This window comes from Monodelphis domestica, chromosome X (genome assembly GCF_027887165.1).
Source record: "Monodelphis domestica isolate mMonDom1 chromosome X, mMonDom1.pri, whole genome shotgun sequence".
Classification (NCBI taxonomy): domain Eukaryota; kingdom Metazoa; phylum Chordata; class Mammalia; order Didelphimorphia; family Didelphidae; genus Monodelphis; species Monodelphis domestica.
Genome location: NC_077235.1, coordinates 86,667,606 through 86,685,512, shown reverse-complemented (window position 1 = coordinate 86,685,512; position 17,907 = coordinate 86,667,606). Strand labels below are relative to the sequence as shown.

The 17,907-nt window shown below is 51.4% G+C and overlaps 1 protein-coding gene and 1 long non-coding RNA gene across 4 annotated transcripts; one reads left to right on the top strand and one right to left on the bottom strand.

Moving 5' to 3' along the window:
- Nucleotides 1-347: 347 nt before the first annotated feature.
- Nucleotides 348-3,519, bottom strand: LOC130456170 (uncharacterized). The gene is made up of 2 exons (XR_008914743.1): nt 3,296-3,519; nt 348-1,351 (listed from the first exon to the last, which is right to left on the bottom strand). It is a non-coding gene; the product is annotated as an uncharacterized LOC130456170 (long non-coding RNA).
- Nucleotides 3,500-16,225, top strand: FAM3A (FAM3 metabolism regulating signaling molecule A). Of its 3 annotated transcripts, none has more exons than XM_007506892.3 (10): nt 3,522-3,829; nt 9,942-10,055; nt 10,403-10,426; nt 11,124-11,192; nt 11,696-11,819; nt 12,011-12,069; nt 14,103-14,153; nt 14,860-14,944; nt 15,056-15,182; nt 15,471-16,225. In XM_007506892.3, exons 1-10 carry the CDS (start codon nt 3,817-3,819, stop codon nt 15,567-15,569), a joined length of 765 nt encoding a protein of 254 aa, XP_007506954.1. In that variant the 5' UTR covers nt 3,522-3,816; the 3' UTR covers nt 15,570-16,225. The 3 variants fall into 3 exon arrangements, with proteins under 3 accessions (XP_001374454.1, XP_007506954.1, XP_007506953.1); XM_007506891.3 differs by having other exon boundaries at nt 3,567-3,829; nt 11,121-11,192; XM_001374417.4 differs by lacking the exon at nt 11,124-11,192 and having other exon boundaries at nt 3,500-3,829.
- Nucleotides 16,226-17,907: the final 1,682 nt, after the last annotated feature.

The window sequence follows — 17,907 nt, the reverse complement described above, 5'->3', positions numbered from 1 at the left end:
CAGTCACACCAACAGATTCTCAGACAATTTCTAATGCAATGATGGACAATCCCAGAGGAAACAGCTTAGGTCAGATCAAGATGAAGTTTGCCAACACAGTCATCCTCTAAGGCTCACAAGAGAATATATACCAAAGGAGATTTTTGGCCAGGAAAAATCAGCTGATCTATCAAAGAAAGTCCCAGAAAGAGGTTACCATTCTATGTACTTGTCTGTACTGTTCCTCTCCTGGGCTTAAATAACCGATGACACATTTGAGAGCAATCACTCTGGTAGTCACCTCAATATCTCCAAAGAACAGGGCACTGATTCAGGAATTGAAAAAGCAAAAGGCTGGGCTGAGAAACTCTGGAGTCTTAATTTTTTAATTTGTAAGTTATTTACTTATAACTTAATGGTTTATTTTTAGCATTCTTTCCTTCTTTTTGAGTTTTGATGTCCAAATTCTCTCCCTCCTCCCACTCATTAAGATCAGGTGAAATCATAATTTCCATATTACCCATAAGAAAAGAAGCAAGAAAAATCAAGAAAGTGAGAAAATGATACTTCAACTTGTGGGCAGTGTTCATCAGCTCTTTCTCTGGAGGTGGATCATCCCGAGTCCTTTGGAGTTGTCTTGGATCATCGGATTGATCAGAACAGCCAAGTTTTTCTAAAGCATTTCTGCTCCCACAGTTCTTCCTCTGGATGTGGATAACATTCTTTTATATATATATATATATTTTATTTGATCATTTCCAAGCATTATTCATTAAGGACATAGATCATTTTCTTTTCCTCCCCCCCCCCCCCATAGCTGACGCGTAAATCCACTGGGCATTACATGTTTTCTTGATTTGAACCCATTGCTATGTTGATAATATTTGCATTAGAGTGTTCATTTAGAGTCTCTCCTCTGTCATGTCCCCTCAACCGCTGTATTCAGGCAGTTGCTTTTCCTCAGTGTTTCTACTCACATAGTTTATCCTTTGCTTATGAATAGTGTTTTTTTCTCCTAGATCCCTGCAAATTGTTCAGGGACATTACACCACCACCAATGGAGAAGTCCATTACATTCGATTATACCATAGTGTATTAGTCTCTGTGTACAATGTTCTCCTGGTTCTGCTCCTCTCGCTCTGCATCACTTCCTGGAGGTTGTTCCAGTCTCCATGGAACTCCATTTTCTCATAAGTCCCTCCAAATTGTCCTGGATCATTGCATTGCTGTTAGTAGAGAAGTCCATTACATTCGATTGTGCCACAGTGTATCCGTCTCTGTGTACAATGTTCTCCTGGTTCTGCTCCTTTCGCTCTGCATCACTTCCCGGAGGTCATTCCAGTTCACATGGAATCCCTCCAGTTCATTATTCCTTTCAGCACAAGAGTATTCCATTATTTATGAGATTTTTTTTAAAAGGGAGATTGATTTTTTTTTCTATTTGTGTTCTCCCTCCCTCTCCTTCCCTTCCACCTCCCGCTAAGGATCTCAAGAGACAGAAGGACTTATTTACAAAGTTGACTTCTCAAGGATTTTTTTTCCTTTTTAGATTCTTCCTCTAGCCTTTCTATATCCCAATCATATCCCATAGATAACACAATCCACATCTTATTCAGGGTAAAGATAGAAATTTCAAGGGGTGCAGGAAGACTGAAACTCTCTAAGCTTTCAGATGAGTTAAGGTAGCCTAAAAGATCTTCCTCTATCTAGCCCTGATGTTTCTAAGGGTTGGAACTGGGTTTTCTCAGCGGAAGCATTCTCTAGAAGGCCAAGCAATCTGATTAGATTTCAGAGGGCTCTACTGAATTATTATTCTCTTATCACTAGTAGGTTTAAGCAGCATTACCTAGGAAACAATCGACTTGGAATCTACTAAGCAATCTACTGGAAGGAAGGCCCATTCCAGGTAGCAAGTTAAAGACACTGGGGCGCTGATTCAGGGTATATGTCTTGGGCAATTTGAGAGCAGTGGTCAGACAGACCCCTTGGACACAGGAAAAATGTTTCCTAGAAACAGGTTACTTTGTGAGATAGACAGCTAAAGCCAAGATGATGGACTAAGAAATCAGTCTGAACATTATGAAATGAACATTAACAGCCGGGGATGCGGAGGCATATGTGTCTGAATAAGTATGGGACTATTTCCCACTGAGCACTACAGCTTCTTAGAGCCACAGGGGAGAGCCGTCCCAAGGGCACACCAAAATCAGGCTGAGACATGTTGAAAGCAAGGCCTCACAGCAAAGGCAGAGCACCCAGAGGAAATAAGCCCTAAAAGCCAGACTCCACTAAAGAAGCACTTCCTTTTCCACAGTGCCCCTGGAATGGTCAGCAGAGTGCAGGAATCCCGCCCAGATACTGCCCTACCTTACTTGAGAGTTCAAAGGTTATCAGCCAAGTATGGGAAGGCTCCCAATCTCTTATCTGGTCTGGGCTGGGCTGAGCTTTGTCTGATAGGGCTTCGGATCAGAGCTCTTAACTTCTCCTTGGAAAAGCTATTTTGTGGTCTGTTTCACTGCAATGTACTGGATATGTGACCTGCTCATCCTGATGAAAAGCTGCCTGCCCTGGGCCTCTGGTGGCCCCGCTGGGGAGTCCCCGCAATTGGCTAGCCAGGAAGTTTCCCAAAGTCTCAACTTCCAGACCTATGCAATGGGGTTAAATGACTGGCCCGGGATCAGCCAGTTAGGAAGTGTCTGAGGGCCAGTTTGAACTCAGGCCCTCCCATCTCTAACCACTCAACTGCCCTGCCAAATTTTATAGCATTGTTGTGGCCCTCTTGTGGATTCCCCTGCCAGTCGGGTCATTTCTTCCAAGCCTCTGCCCCAGGGCCGCGGCTCCTTCTGGGGACCATTACATTATTCCCTCTGGCCCATCCTCCTTCCTTCCAGCTGGTAGGACTCCCAAGCTGACTTGCTGCTGCCTCTCTTCCCAGGAACTCACTTTGGAGTTCATGGAAATGGCCTGCTTGAGCCGGGGCTGGGTCTGCCTTTTTGCCCAGTGGGGAGAGAATGAAGAAAGGTGCCCCCTCCCAACCCTAACCAAGTGAACCCGCTGGAGGGGGGGGCGGCCCCAGGAGCCTGCACTTCACCACTCTCACACCACTCTCACTCTCACAGTACCCACTCGGGGATGGAGAGCTGATTCTCAACGGGCAGCCGGGCCTCACAGTGGCTAGAGACACCTCTGGCCGTGTGTCCCTGGGCAGGGCATTTCCCTTCGGTGTCCCATCAAAGAGGGATCAGGAAAGCATTGAGCTCCCAGGAGCGTAGGGGATCAAAGAAAATGGTACCATGGAGTACGAGGAAGGTGTTACCTGCAACTAGTGACTGAGGGGGGAGAGGAGGCGGCGCGGAGCTGGGTTCGAGCTCGAGACCCCGGAGTGGGCCATTCTCTTACCCCTCGGCAGCCTAGCTGCACAGCTCGAACCCGGGGACGTCCCGAGGGCGCCAGGGATCTCTCTCTCTCTCTCTACAGGGGTGCAGGGAGTGGCCGAGCGACTGGACCGCAGAGCATGCGCAGTCGCCTCGGATGTACGTAGTGCGTGCGCGCGAGCGCGCGCGACAGCCTCGTTCCGAGGTGGTCTCGGTTCTCATCCCGGCGTGAGGGGCGCCAGAGTCAGCGTACCTTGTGGGCCACCGTCCTTATCCCGAGCCGCCCTGCGCCGGTCGATCCCGGCGCGCGCGGGCGGTGCCGGAGCCTCTGGGCACCCCCTCCCCCTCTCCCCCTCTCCCAGGGATCAGAATCACCGTCGTGTCCGCCCGGCCGCGCGCACCCCCCCCCACATACACACATATGCATGCGCGCGTGCGCGCATAGACCCGCACCCACGGAGCCATGAGGGTGGCAGGTAGGAGGGGGGCGTCGGGGCCGCGCCTTGCTGGGAGCTCCGAAACTCGAACTAAGACCTCAGAGGGGAGGAGGGACGGCCTGGGCAAAGGCTGGCGCTCCGAGGACGCCTCGGGGGGGCGCCCATCGGGGCCAGCCGGCCTGCCTGGCAGAGGCAGCCTCGTGGGGGCTCTGCGGAATCGGAGCTCTCTGGCAGCGGGGAGGAGGGCGCGGGCAGGGACAGAGTCAGACAAAGCCCCGGCGGGCGGGGCCTGAGCACACCGCTTCTGGAGAGGAAGGATACGTGGGGCGCGCCCAAACCAGGTGAGCCGAAAGGGGAGAGAGAGAGACCAGGCTATCGGGCAGCTCGGCCTTCAAGGCCTTTTTGAGTGCCGGAAAAGAGGAACAACGGCCAGAGGGATCAGAGCCGCCCTGCTTTGCTCCTCAGGCCCCGTCAGCACCCCGCGGTCAGCACCCCGCGATCAGCACCGGAGCACCGCTTGGCCAGCAGGATGATCGACCCAAGGCTTCTCGGAGCTGGGGGGCGGGGCGGGGGACCCCTGCTGGCCCGAGCTCCCCTTTCTCTCCCTAGAGCCCACGAGGACGGGAAACCCAGTTCGCACGACCCGGCGGCTTCTCCGCGATTTCTAGAATCCCAGACAGCTCTGAAAGGGAGGGGGCCGGCGTTAGGAAAGCGCTTTGGAAAACTCCCCGGAGGGACACCTGGAGGGCCCAGGGCGGCCAGGTGGGCGGGCCGACGGGCAGCTCTCCATCCAGGTGGCCCCTTCCACGCCAGGGCCAGCCTTTGTCCTGCTGCCCCACCCCCCCAGGATCCCTTTTTCTCTGCTATTTCCTGGGGGATTTGCCAGGCTCGCCAGACCTGGATGCCAAGACTAGGGACCCCACCCCACCCCCGCATTGACTTTCCCTGGAGCCCTCAGCATGGCCATCGCCTTGGCACGAAGGAGCCCGTCAAAGGCTGAAGCTTGGAGATGTGGGAGGGAAGATGGGGCAGGGATCCCGAGTCCAATGCAGCTCAGCACGTTAATTGGGCCTCTTGGCCCCAACTAAGCTGCCCTTCCATTGGGGAAGGAGACAAAAATCCAGACCGGCTCCGTACAGAGCACCTTAAAGCCATAGACCCAGCTGGACACTGATGAAGCACCTGGGGGGTATTGTCTCCATTTTACAGATGAGAAACTCAAGGCACCCAGAGGTCAGGGGAGTAGTAAGCCAGTGCCATTGGATTGGGCCTCAGGTGGGCCCTTTCTCCTTTTTCTTGGTGTGCCTGGCTCCCAAATTACAGACCGAGGCCACCAAACCCCCAAACTCAGATGTTCTGTCCAGAGAAGAAACTCCTTCTCAGGTGGGCCATCAGGCAAGGGCTAGAGCCAGAGCAATAGGCAGGAATTGAAGAGGCAGCTTTGGGCTTGCCACCTCATCTGGCCAGTGGAAAAGTCACAGGACTCGCGATTCCCTAAGAGAGAGGTATGGGAGGGAGAGCACAAGATTGAGCCACAGTTGGGGGTGACATGGAGAGGACTGGCTATCCATGCCACCAGTGCGAGGAGCACTTTCCGATTATAAAGAGATTCCACAAACAAATTTCCATGGGAGGTTTCCAAACTGACATGATCCCAGCTGTCTCCCCCCAGAGATGGTAAGCAATTTGGTCTGGGTTAGACCTAGATTATCCTGCACCCTATAAAACCCAAAGCCCAAAGGAAGAACCCAAATAAACAAGTGAAAAATCGTGTGCTCTGATTCTGACTTCTGACAGTTCTTTCCTTGGGGATTGAGAGCATTCTTCATCCTAAGTTCCTCCAAATTGTCCAGGATCACTGCATTGCTGAGAGGAGCTAAGTGTGTCACAGATGATCATTCCATGTTCTCCCGGTTCTGCTCCTTTCACTCTGCAGCAGTTCCTGGAGGGCTTCTAGCTCTTCCTGAGATCTTCCTGCTCCTCATTCCTTCGAGCACAATAGTATCCCATCACCGTCACAAACCACAGTAATTCCTCAACTGATGGACGCCCCCAATTTCCAACCCTTTGCACCACAAAGAGCTGCTAGAAATATTTTTGTACAAATAGGTCCTTTGGCTTTTTTTTAATGTCTCTGGGATACAGACCTAGTTGTGGTATCATGGATAGAAGGGTATGTATGTATAGTTTTATAATCCTTGGGCACAGTTCCCAATTGCCCTCCAGAATGGTTGGATCCACTCACAACTCCACCAGCAGTGCATTAATGTCCCCACTTGGCCACATCCCCTCCAGCATTTGTCACTTTCCTTTGCTGTCATGTCGGCCGGTCTGCTGTGTGTCAGGTGGTACCTCAGAGTTGTTCTGCTTTGCATCTCTCTAATCAGGAGGGATGTATTGAGAGCTTTGATTTCTTCATCTGAAAACTGCTTATATCCTTTGACCCTTTGTCAGTTGGGGAATGACTGGGTTCCTATCTATTTAACTTAGTTCTCTATAGACTTGAGAAATGAGACCTTTATCAGAGAAATTGGTTATAAACATTTTCCCTTCTACTCTTTATTGTACTGGTTTTGTTTGTCCAGAGGCTTCTTACCTTATTTTAGTCAAAATTATTCTTTTTGCATCTTGGAATCTCTTCTAGTTCTTGTGTACTCTTAAATTCTTCCCTTCTCCCTAGATCTGACAGGTAAATGACTCTATGCTCCCCGGGTTTCCTTATAGTATCACCCTTTATTTCTAAATCATAGACCCGCCTTGATCTTGATGGAGGGTAGGGCTATGTCTAATTTCTGCCATAGTCTTGGCCAATTTTCCCAGCACTTGTTATCAAATAGTGAGTTCTTCTCCCCAAAGCTGGACTCTTTGGGCTTATCAAACACTAGATGGCTGAGGCCACCTTCCTTCTTCACTTTTTTCCCATTCATTCCTTTGATATTCTGAATCTTTTGTTCTCCGGGGGGGAATGTTATTTTTCTAGTTCTATATAACAGTTTTGGGCAGTTTGACTGCTGGTAAATTCATTTAGGTGGAATTGTCCCTTTTACTCTATTCACTTGGCCTAACTGTGAGCAGTTACTGGTTTGCCGCCCAACTCCATTTGTGTGGAGAGTGTTTTGTGGTTGTGTTCATCTAATTCCCATGTTTGTCTCGGCAGATGGATTCCCAAGTGTTTGATATCGCTAAGATTGAGTTTAAATGGAGTGTCTCGTTCTGTCTCTTGCTGCTGGACTTTGTTGGAAGTACAGAGTGACTTATGGCTGCTGGTGACTTATGTGGGGTGATTTTGTACCCTGCCGCTTTGCTGAGGTTGTCGACTATTTCCACTAGCTCTTTGGTTGATCCTCTGGGATTCCTTAAGTAGAGCGTCATGTTATCTGCAGAGAAGCCTAACTTGATCTCCTCATTGCCTTCCGTTTCTTTTTCTTCTCTGATGGCTACAGCTAGTGTTTCTGGTACTGTGGTAAAGAATAGCAGTGATCGTGGGCAGCCTTGCTTCACTCCTGATCTTACTGGGAAGGTTTCAGATTTGTGCTACCTACTATTTTGAGGAAGGGCCCTTCTAGTCCTCTGCTTTCTAGCGTTTTCAGTAGGGATGGGCGTCATAGTTTGTCGAAGGCTTTTTCTGCGTCTATTGAGATGATCATGGGATTTCTGTCGGTTTGCTTGTTGATGTGGTCGGTTATGCAGATGGTTTTCCTAATATTGAACCAGCCTTGCCTTCCTGAGGTAAATCCCATCTGGTCATAGTGAAGAGTTCTTGGGATACATTGCTGCAGCCTCTTTGCTATGTTTTAGTAAAGATTTTTGCATTGATATTTTCGTCTCTGTTTTGCGGCAGCCCCTTTTTAAAAGCATAGAATGAAAAGTAGACTCAGGTAAGTGGGGAATGCAATACGATTGACTAACAATCTGTAATGTAGTCTGGTAACAACGACTTCCATCTTTTTTTTTTTTAACCTTTACTGTCTGTCTCAATTCTACGACAGAACAATGACAAAGGCAATGGGAGCCACGTTACCTGCCCAGGATCACCCAGCTAAGAAGTACCTGAGGCCAAACTTGAACCCAGGACCTCCTGGCTCCAGACCTGATTCTATCCACTAGGCTATCTCCCTCTTCCATATGACAATGTTGATCGACATTGTCTACCTGGATCTTATAGCAGCAACTAATGGCAAATGAGAGATTTCCTCTAGTTGTACAAAAACAGCTGGAGTCAATCTTTGCTGGAATTGCCAACTCTGCTACCTGTTAGAGATAACAAGAGATAGCCTGGAATTGAATCAGGATAAAAGATAACAGGCTTCCTAGCCACAAAGTGATTTGCAGCAGCTTGAATGCAAAGGGGGTTGGTTGCCAAAGCTCTGACCTTTTCATTATTGATTTTCTTCAATTATACATCAAAGCAATTTTTGCCATTTGATTGCTGCCCCTCTCCAATTCTGATTCACGCTTTCGCTCCCCCCACCTCAGACGGGCTTTGGGTGCGGTGTATATTTCGCCATTCCCCGTGTTGGACCCTGACTCTCAATACCTTGGAGTTTTTATTCACTGAAAAGTGTTCGATCGCCTCTTGTGTTTATTCACTTGGAGTTTTTGATGGGAAAACGGAACTTTGGAACTCCTGAGTTTCCTCCCAGAGTAGAATCAACCAAGAAAGAGCAAATCAATATTGGATTTCCTCACTCGGGCCTGAGCCAGTTGACCCTGGAAGCAGAGTACAACATGAGACAGACTAACTGAATCAGCAGGGCTGTCCCAAAGACTGCTGGATTTTAGCAAGGTATTTGGCACTGTGTCAATCCTGGGAACAAAACAGAAACGTGGTCTAGTGGAAGTAAAGGATGGTAATTGATGGTTGCATGCTTGGTTTAGACAGAGACCTTGGTCCTGTAATGGTCCACAGGGTTCCATGGAGTCACAGTTGGCGTGCTCCTCTAGAGAGTGTGGAGTACCTGCTTGGGAAAGGAATGGCTCTCAGATAACATTTGAAAAGCTGTAGTGCCTGAATTGGGAACACAAAGGGATCCTGGCAGCCTGGAAAAGACGTACTAGTCAAATACAATACAATGAAATCTGAGGGATGATTTTGACTTCTCTTTTTGTTTCCAAATAAATGTACCTCCTTCCTCACCCCTCCCCAGAGGCTGGCCGTGTTCCTCACCTGTAAGCCCCAAGCAGCTATGCCTGGAGGGAAGGGATGTCCCCTTGGGGCCAAGCTTGAGATTTAGGCAGCACCTTGTTTTCTTTCCATTTGCATTGTTGGTACTGTGTGTGCATGAGATGAAATCTCTCAAGGATGACACCAAGTCATCAGGTCAGAAATCCTGTTCAGAACGTGGGATAGGATAGGCAAAAGAGAAGTTGGTGTGGCTAAAGGCAGGCGTGAGGGTTCCAGTCTGTGGGTTGGTTATGTTGACAGCACCCTGCGATTAGTAGATTCTTTGGGATCCGTGACAGACAGACAGGGCCAGAGGGAGGAAGGGGATAGTCCCCCTGCTCTGGCTCCATCTAGGCTCTTGTGTTTAGTTCTGGACCCAACACTTCCAAAAAGACACCGAGCAGCTTGTAACTTTTGCCCTTCTTTAAGGCCAGTCTTCTCTCTTCTGTCCAGTAGCTGAATCCCAGAAATGTTTTCCTTTTCTTCTGATGTTTTTCCTTTCCTGTTTTCTTCTACTCTAGTCCTAAATTTTGCTTGTGTTTTGTTGTTTTTAATGACAAACGGACTGAGGCTTCTGCTGGCCCAGCCCAGATACCAGCAGGGGAATTGGAAATGTTTAACTTAAAGAAAAGGAAAAGAGATAGGATCTGCATCTTCAAGGATCTCAGGTGGCAAAGAGATCCTCCACCTTGTTCCATTTGGCTCCCAAGGGCAGGTGGAACTAGGAACCTTGGGGTGGGGCTGAGTTTCAGAGAGGCAGATTTCTCCTTGCTATAAAGAGAAACTTGCCCAAAGTGGGAAGATTCCTCTGCCTGGGAAGGATAAGGATTTCTGGCCATCTGGAAGTCTTCAAGCTGAGCCTGGATATCTACTCATTGAAGATGGGTCCCCCCAGTTTGGGTCTAGGTTGGGCTACAGGACCACCTCAGACTCCCTTCAGCTTCCTTTGCTTCCTGGCCCTGAGTGGCTCTCTCTGGATCTGTCTAGGCCCTCTGCGCATTGTGGTGCTGATCTTGACTGCAGGCCTCACCTGGATCTTGGGCAGCATTCTCCTGGGGTCCCATGGGAGCAGCTTCTCTCGGATCCAACAACTCTTCAGCAGTGAGCACACCTTCTCCTTCTCATTGGTGCTTCCTCTCCCCTGCGCTCTGCCGTGGGATACATTTCCTCTAAACGTCAGGCTGGAATAGGCAGCCTGCCCTCCCCATCAGATAGGCCAGTGCACATCCTGGGGGTGGCAGTGCCCCTCCTTTCCTTTTTCTTCACTTTCTGGCTGGGCAACCCTCTAAGACCGAGTCAAAGAGGTGTTCACTGGCATTGGTAACGGGGGTTCCCTTGGGGAAAATGGGTAACTTGGTGCCTCTTTTTTTCCTCCCTGAGTCTAGTTTACTCCCACAAGGGGTCCTGTGTAATCTGGGGTGGTCATGCTGTTATCTTTCCTTCCACAGATCCCGAGAATGCAGTGACAACAGGTAGGTATCTGCCCTGTTCCCTGCATCTGTTCTCCTCATGTGATGCATGATGGTGGCAACTCAGAATCCCTACACAAGCTTCTCTCATATGTACCAGAAGGGTCCCCCTCTGCCCCAGACAAAAAGGGCTGCCTAGCTAATGGAGTGGGAGAAGAATCCGCTTAATTAATGAATGGCCAGAAAGGGAGGGGAGAACCTAGTCTCAGCTTCTCCCCGGAGCATGAGGAGAGTTGAGGCTGGGGCATTTGCCCACATCAGATATGCTGGAAATGCACTGGAGGCTCCCTGAATTGATCTTTTGTGGGTGCTGTTATATAAGACACCAGGATTCTCTTTTTTCCTGGAGCCCCTAGATGGGCTTGTCCCTCGATTTCTCTATAGGGGGAAGGGACCCAGGGGCATCAAAGGCAGAGCCAAGAGGCATCCTGGGAGCAGTTTGCCCAGTTTTTCACATGCCTATTCTTTCCCCATCCATCTCTGCCCTGAGATTCCGGGGAAATGGATGTGCGTAGTTGTGGCCTCCCTGCCTGCCCTTCCCTGCTTGTGCCCTGTGGCCCCTACTGCTTGTCGTCTGGTTTTCTGCTGCCTGTCATCACTTGCCTTTGGTGTGACCCGAACCGTTTCACACTGTCCCATCCTGTCCTCTCTGTTGCTATCCCTACTTCCCCCTTCTCCATTTCTCTTCTCCTGTCAGTAGCAGAAAGGGCCTTCTCCCTGTGGTCTGTCCAGCCCAGTCCTGAGGCCAGCCACCCTGCCGGGCATGACAGTGAGTGTGTCTGCATGAGTTTGATGGGGCACAGAGAGTTTCGGCCTCGTCCAACAGACCCAAGCAAGGGTGGGGTTTGAGGGGCGGGGGGGGGGGTGGTGGCGGGAAGCCATGCCCACTCATCAGAAGTAGCAGGCCAGCTTCCCAGGGCCTGAGGACTTCAGCTGGGATCAGTCGGCACCCCTCTCCTCTCATCAGTGCCCTGCCCAGCCCCTTCCCTTTCCTTACTATTCCCTTTTCTACCTTTCTTTCATTCCCCCAGTCTCCTGGCCTGCTTGCTGCCTCCCCCACTGTAAGTCCTTCCTGTGTTTGGGGGAGGGTCTCTTTTTTGCTGGCACTCTCTCCTCCCTGACCCCTCTGCTTTCCTATGTCTGGTGCTGTCGGCACCTGCTATGGACCCTGGCCCTGTCGAGGCTGCTGAGGCTGGAACAGCTGAGTGGGCATCTCTGCTTCTTGTCCTTGAGCCCTGTAGTTGACCACACTTCACCACTGTCTCTGCCCAGAGCCCCGGGCCAGGAAATACAAATGTGGCTTACCCCAGCCGTGTCCTGAACAGCACTTGGCCTTCCGTGTGGTCAGTGGGGCTGCCAATGTCATCGGACCCAAGATCTGCCTAGAGGATAAGATGTAAGAAAGCCAAGGCAGGAGCAAATTGCTGGGGTGGTGGGTGGGAAAAGGGGGCTTGGAGTGATGGGTGGGAGGAAGAATGGGGGGCCCCAGAGTGAGAAGAGCCACAAGGCAGAGAGGAATAGCTTTTCTCCTTCTCATTCTCTCTCCCCCCATCCCGAGATCCCAAGTCTGACTATTCTCTTCCCCAGGCTGATGAGCAGCGTCAAAGACAATGTTGGACGTGGGCTGAACATTGCCTTGGTGAATGGTGAGTCCCTGACAGTCTGTATTGGTTTGGTAAGAGAATACTTATCGAAAACCAAACCCCAAATAAACGAGTGAAGAATCACATGCTTTGATCTGCATTCCCACTCCAACAGTTCCGGGGAGGGGGGGCGCTTCTTTGTTGAAAGTCCCTCAGAATTGCCCTGGCTTGTTGTCTACCGTCACATTCGCCACTCCACTGGACTGCTGTTACTGTGTACCATGTTGTCCTGGTTCTGCTTACTTCGTTGCATCAGTTCACGGAGGTCTTCCCAGCTCTTTCTGCAGTCCTCCAGCTCATCCTAGCATTCCGTCACCATCATAGAGCACACGTTGTTCAGCCATCCCCCAGTGTGACGGTCTGTATTTGGAGGGCTCAGGGAGGAGTCCCAGCCTCACGTCCTTGGCAGGGAGAAAGCCCTAGTACTTTGCCTTTCCTGTTCTCCGGCATCTAATGCATGCCCTCTCTGCCCCCAAATGCTTGCTCCCAGATCTCATTTGGGCCTTTGCCCAAGACACCAGCACAGTTGGGCGTTTTGCTCTTGTCCTCCCAGGGCAGCCCTGGGCATGTGGCCATCTGACCCTTCTTCATGGCTAACAAGATAGCAGGTCTCCACCTGGCTTTGTGTTCAATCCAAAACAGGCAGGGCCCAGCCCCACCTTCCCTTGGGATCTGTATGGGCCAGTCCTCCCCCTTTGGGGACTGTCTTTTAGAATCCAGGAGGCTGGAAGTTCTCCGTTGCGTGCCATTTGCATCTCCCCAAGGCTCTGAATCCTCCTCATGAAGGGGCTGCCTTGACCCCATGCAACCCTCAGTAAGGGATTCCTAAAAATGAGGCTGGAGGTGCAGCTTTCAACGCCTGCTAACCCCAGTGTAAACCCTGAAGGGAGCCCTGCCAAGATCAGATCAGGGGCTGGGGCTCGCCCTACCCAGTGACTAGTCCTAGAGCGACGGAACGAGAGCAGAGCTGCTGGGGGAGTGGCAGCTGACAGAACCCTTACATTTCGGCCTCTCGGTGCATGGATGGGTGTAGTCCCTCTGGACTTGCATGCCTGCTTCGAACCAGAACGCCAGGATCCCCCGAAGAAATCGAGGGCACATTTTCCTTGTCTGCCACTGCCAGACATAGCTCAGCCACTTAGCATTCATTAAGACCCTACTCTGTGCCAGGCACTAGACAGACCAAAATGTTGTCCCCAATCAAGGAGCTCCTGGTCTGCTCGGTGCAAAGACAAGGAAATTCCTTCACTTACCACACTAAGCTCCATTGTGGAGAGCAGGGACTTGCCTTGAGCCCCTAGCTGGGCTTTCCACCCAAAGGCGACGCTTCCTGAAGTGGAGTTTTAGCGAATTCTCTTGAGTGCCAGCTGAGATCGGGGCTCCAACTTTACCAGCATTGGAAGGGGGAGGCCTCAAAGGACTCCCAGGCTAGTAGTGGAGATTATGGTCTTGGGCCCGATATTCACCTTGAATCCAAGCCACAGTGGGGTCTTTCAGCCAATAAACTCCAAGGACAGTGAGGTTCGTGAATGCCAAGGCCATCAGAGACAGAGAGCTTTGCGGAGGAAGTGGCTTTTGAGCTAGGCCTTCCTTTAGGAACAGAAAGGACCCGGCTTGGAGGGAAGGAGGGGGTTGTCTGAGGACAGGGGAGAGGTTTCTAGAGTCTTCTCCAAAGGCTGGCCCTGGATCGTGCTGGAAAACTGTTCTGGACAAACTCCATCTTCCAGTGTGGCATGCGTGATGAGCTGGTCCACTCCCAGCTTTTCCTTAACAGTGTTGGCTATGGCTTTCCAAGAGAGGTCTGACCACTGCCTTTGTCCAACAGGCCTGAGAGGCCAGGGTCCACAGTAAAGATTGTTTCTCCAAAGTGTCTGTTCCCGAACCCTCTCAGGAGAATTCCAGAAGCCAGGCCCTGACTTCTGAAGGGTCACTGGCTCTTGGTGTTCTGGCCAGCTAGACACCATTTTGACTTGCAGTCTCTCAAGATCCCCCCCAGTGGGGCCCTGGAACCTAACCCTGCCGGCTTCCCATTGCAGGAGTGAACGGGGAACTCCTCGAGGCCAGATCCTTCGACATGTGGGCCGGAGGTGAGTGAAGCCGGCCCCAAGTTCTCGCCAGCCTTACTTCCAGCCCATGTCTTTCACTTCCCCCCGGATCCATATGTTGTGTCTGTGCCTTTCAGCTTTGCCATCACAGTCATTCTAGAAAAGTCACCTTTCCCCCTCTTTGTAGTTGAATCCCTTTTACCTTGACCCAGAAAGCAGGTAAGCCAAGATACCCAGTGCCCAGGACCTTCCTGTGTAGGTGACATTCTGGCCTAATTGTCCCTGCTTGTGCCAGGAGAAGGGACGTGGGGTCGTTATGTTCTCAGGGGCATCAGTTTACGGAGATCTTGGAGCCGTGCCTCTGAGCACTGGGTGTTCTTTTGGATGTGTACCCTTTGCCCTATCAGCTCACACAGATCTCTTGCTACTGCCAAAGGTACCGTCCCAGTGATTTGGGCACACTGAGGTGTGCCCTTGTCATTTCGGGTAGCAGCATATGGACATGCATATATATTCTCTGGCGTCCTGATGTGGATGTGGGCAATTGCGGCAGTCCTGAGAAGAGGCCAGGGGCCTGGCCTCAGCTCAGCCTTCGCCACCTGCTCGGACCCAGGCTTCAAGCTCTCCAAACGCCACTTCCTTCACCTGTCTAATAGAAGGCCACTCCACGGGGTGGGCTAATGGGTCCCTGAGCCAGAGTTCAGACATCCAGCCACCAGTGTCCCTGCTCTCTCTCCTCTCTCCTTAGACGTTAATGATTTGCTGAAGTTCATCCGGCCGCTCCATGAGGGGACGCTGGTATTTGTGGCTTCCTATGATGATCCAGCCACCAAGTAAGAAGCTTTCTGCGATCGGAGCCCTTCACACCGCCTCTCCATCCCCACGTCTCCTCTCATAGGCCAGTTCCCTGCCCGACTCCAGACTCCTTTCTTTCTCTGTTCTAGGATGAACGAGGAGACCAGGAAAATCTTCAGTGAGCTAGGCAGCTCAAATGCTAAGGAACTGGCCTTCCGGGACAGCTGGGTGTTTGTTGGGGCCAAAGGAGTTCAGGACAAGAGCCCCTTTGAGCAGGTCTGTAGCCCCCCCCCCCCAGTGGGCCCCCAGGTCCACTTCCTTTGGTTCACTCTCTGGAGGCAGGGTCAGGGCCCAAGGGAATTATTGGTTCCCTCTCCTCCCGCACCTCCAGCTCCCCTAGGAACTAGGCCAAAGTGAAGCCGCCCTGATGGGGAAGGGAAGCTGCCCTGGGGCCCTTTGCCAACTAGCGAATGGAAATACCAGTGTCTGGATTGCCCTTGGTGACAAGCCAGCCTAGTGCCTTCTCCTGCCCTTCATTCCTTTTCCTCATGGCCTCCCCCACAGCATGTGAAGAATAGCAAGAGCACCAACAAGTATGAGGGCTGGCCCGAGGCCTTGGAGCTTGAAGGCTGCATCCCTCAAAGGACCGTGGGCGCCCAGTGAGCCTACCGGCTTCCTCTTTCTCCTGTCTTCCATCCTGGCTGGCCACCTGGGAAGGCCATCCCTGGACTCATGGCCCCCTGAATGAGAGGGGAGTGAGCCGAGCCCCACCTGGTGCCCGTCCACTCCCCCGGCATGCACACGCATGCACAGAGCTGCTCATGGGCCCTCCCCCAGTGCCTTACTCCAACTCCTTCCAGGAATCCTCCCTCACCCCCTTCCCAGATCACTCCAGCTCTCTTGGAGACTGAATGTAACAGGTGGTGGGATAGTATAGTCGGGCCCTTTCAGTCAGTCACATTCTGCCCTCCCTTCCCATACACACATGCCCCATGGCCAAACTGAGTTGGGCTCCTCGTACATCTCCCCAACTTGGTCCCTCTCCATGCCTTTGGCTTGGTCTTCAGCTCTGCTGACGGTCCTCTTGGCCACTGTTCCCTGGTTCCCAGCAGCCCTCCCAGACAGGGCTCTGATGCCTGGTTCTGCTGTCTTCTGAGTGCGGTGGTATGACTTTGGGGCAGACAGACACTAAGAAAGAGCTCTGCACCCACCCCACATCTCCTGAGCCTGTCACTTCCTCTTCGAAGCAGAATTAAGGGCATATGCAATTCTTCATAGTTACGTCAGCATTATCTTTAATAAACTGAATTTCTATTTGGTGTCTGGAGCTGCTCCATATGCTAGCTGTAACCAGATCCCCAGAGAGCCTTTGGGGATCCAGTGGGACACCCAGAAGGAGAGCAGGGACCTGGGTCACCTGGAACTTCCCCTCCAAGGGAAGATAGACATAAAGCTTTGAGTTTGCCAATAGTCATCACCTGATGTGGCCCTCTGGGTCCCCCAAGGGTTCTTTGAGCCCTGAGTGGGTCGAGTTAAAAATGGGCGTCATCCTCGTCCTCCACAATCCACCCCCATCTCTATGGCTTCCAACAGAGCCTGTCCAATCACTGGTTAGGGGCATTGGGCCTTCCTACTGTGCAGATTCCGTTTCCAATGCCTGGCCACCTCCCGTGAGCAAGATGAGTCTGAAGGGCTCAGCCCCACTGCTCTCCCTCGCAGCACCCCAACCTTTCCAATGAAAGCCTTCTGACTGCAGCACTTGGGTGATGATAGTTTCCTCCTGCTGCCGCGTTCAGCTCTTTTCTGTGTAGGTTTCTGCCAGGTCACGGACAGGCCCAGACTACCATCACATATGACGGAGGATGCCTTCCTGGGCTGCCCATTCCCTCTCCATGACATAGCACAGGAGCACCACCTGGTTACACAAGTGGCATCCTTGCTAATAGCCAGGTCCCTGGCAGAATGGCCCAAGCATTCCTGTGGCACCCTCTCTCGCCTGTGCCCTGGAAGTGAGCCAGTACCTATGAGCCCACCTCAGACTATGGCCACGGCAGACCAAGCTGGCTCCTGGGGGAGCTGTTGTTGCCACATGTCTGCCAAAGAGCTCAGGGACCCCCCTCATCCTTAAGGGAAAAAAGTGACTAGACTCTCGGTCAATAAGCATTAAGTGCCCACCATGTGCCAAGCGCCACTGAGGATAGACGTTAGAGGGAGATGCTTTGCCCCAAAGGAAACTGTCCCACCACAGTTGCAGAGAAGCAAACACCAAGCGATCAGGGGAGGAGGGAGGGAACAATGGAGGACGTGGGTTCCCAAGTTGAAAGAGCAGATCCAGTACTGTGTGAACTCTGGGGAAAGTAGGTAAAGAATGAGGCCTGCCAGACTCTTTCAAATCCTGATCTTCTGTCTTCCCATCGTTACTGAGGCAGAAGAGGAAGAGCTAGGCAATGGGGGCTAAGTGACTTATCCAAGGAGTGTGGCTAAATTTGAATCCAAGACCTCTGGTCTGTAGGCCTGGCTCTAGATCCATGGAGCCACCTAGATGCTCCCTCCGATCTCTAGTCACAACATCTGAATAATGTTTTACAGTCACTGCGCTAGGCATATATCATTCCTCTGCTTGAAAAACCATAAATAAACGAGGACACCTAGATGGCTCGGTGGATAGGGAGACAAAGTCCTGGGTTCAACTGGGTCTTCAGACACTAAGTAGCTGTGTGACCCTGGACAAGTCACTTAACCCCAGTTGCCTAGCCCTTGCTGCTCTCCTGCTTTGGAACTGATACTCAGTATCCATTCTAAGGCAGATGATTCTCAGTTGTTGATTTGCACTTACGTTTGTTTGGGGGTTAGATCTCGAAAGATTACTCACAAAGATGAATAATATGTGAACAAAGAAATTAGACAGATGGGGAGGGTTTGTTGAAAGAAATCAAAATAACGTTAAGAAAACACAAAATGTTCAAAGAGAGTTTGGAGGCAGCCCCGGCCCACTGAGTCC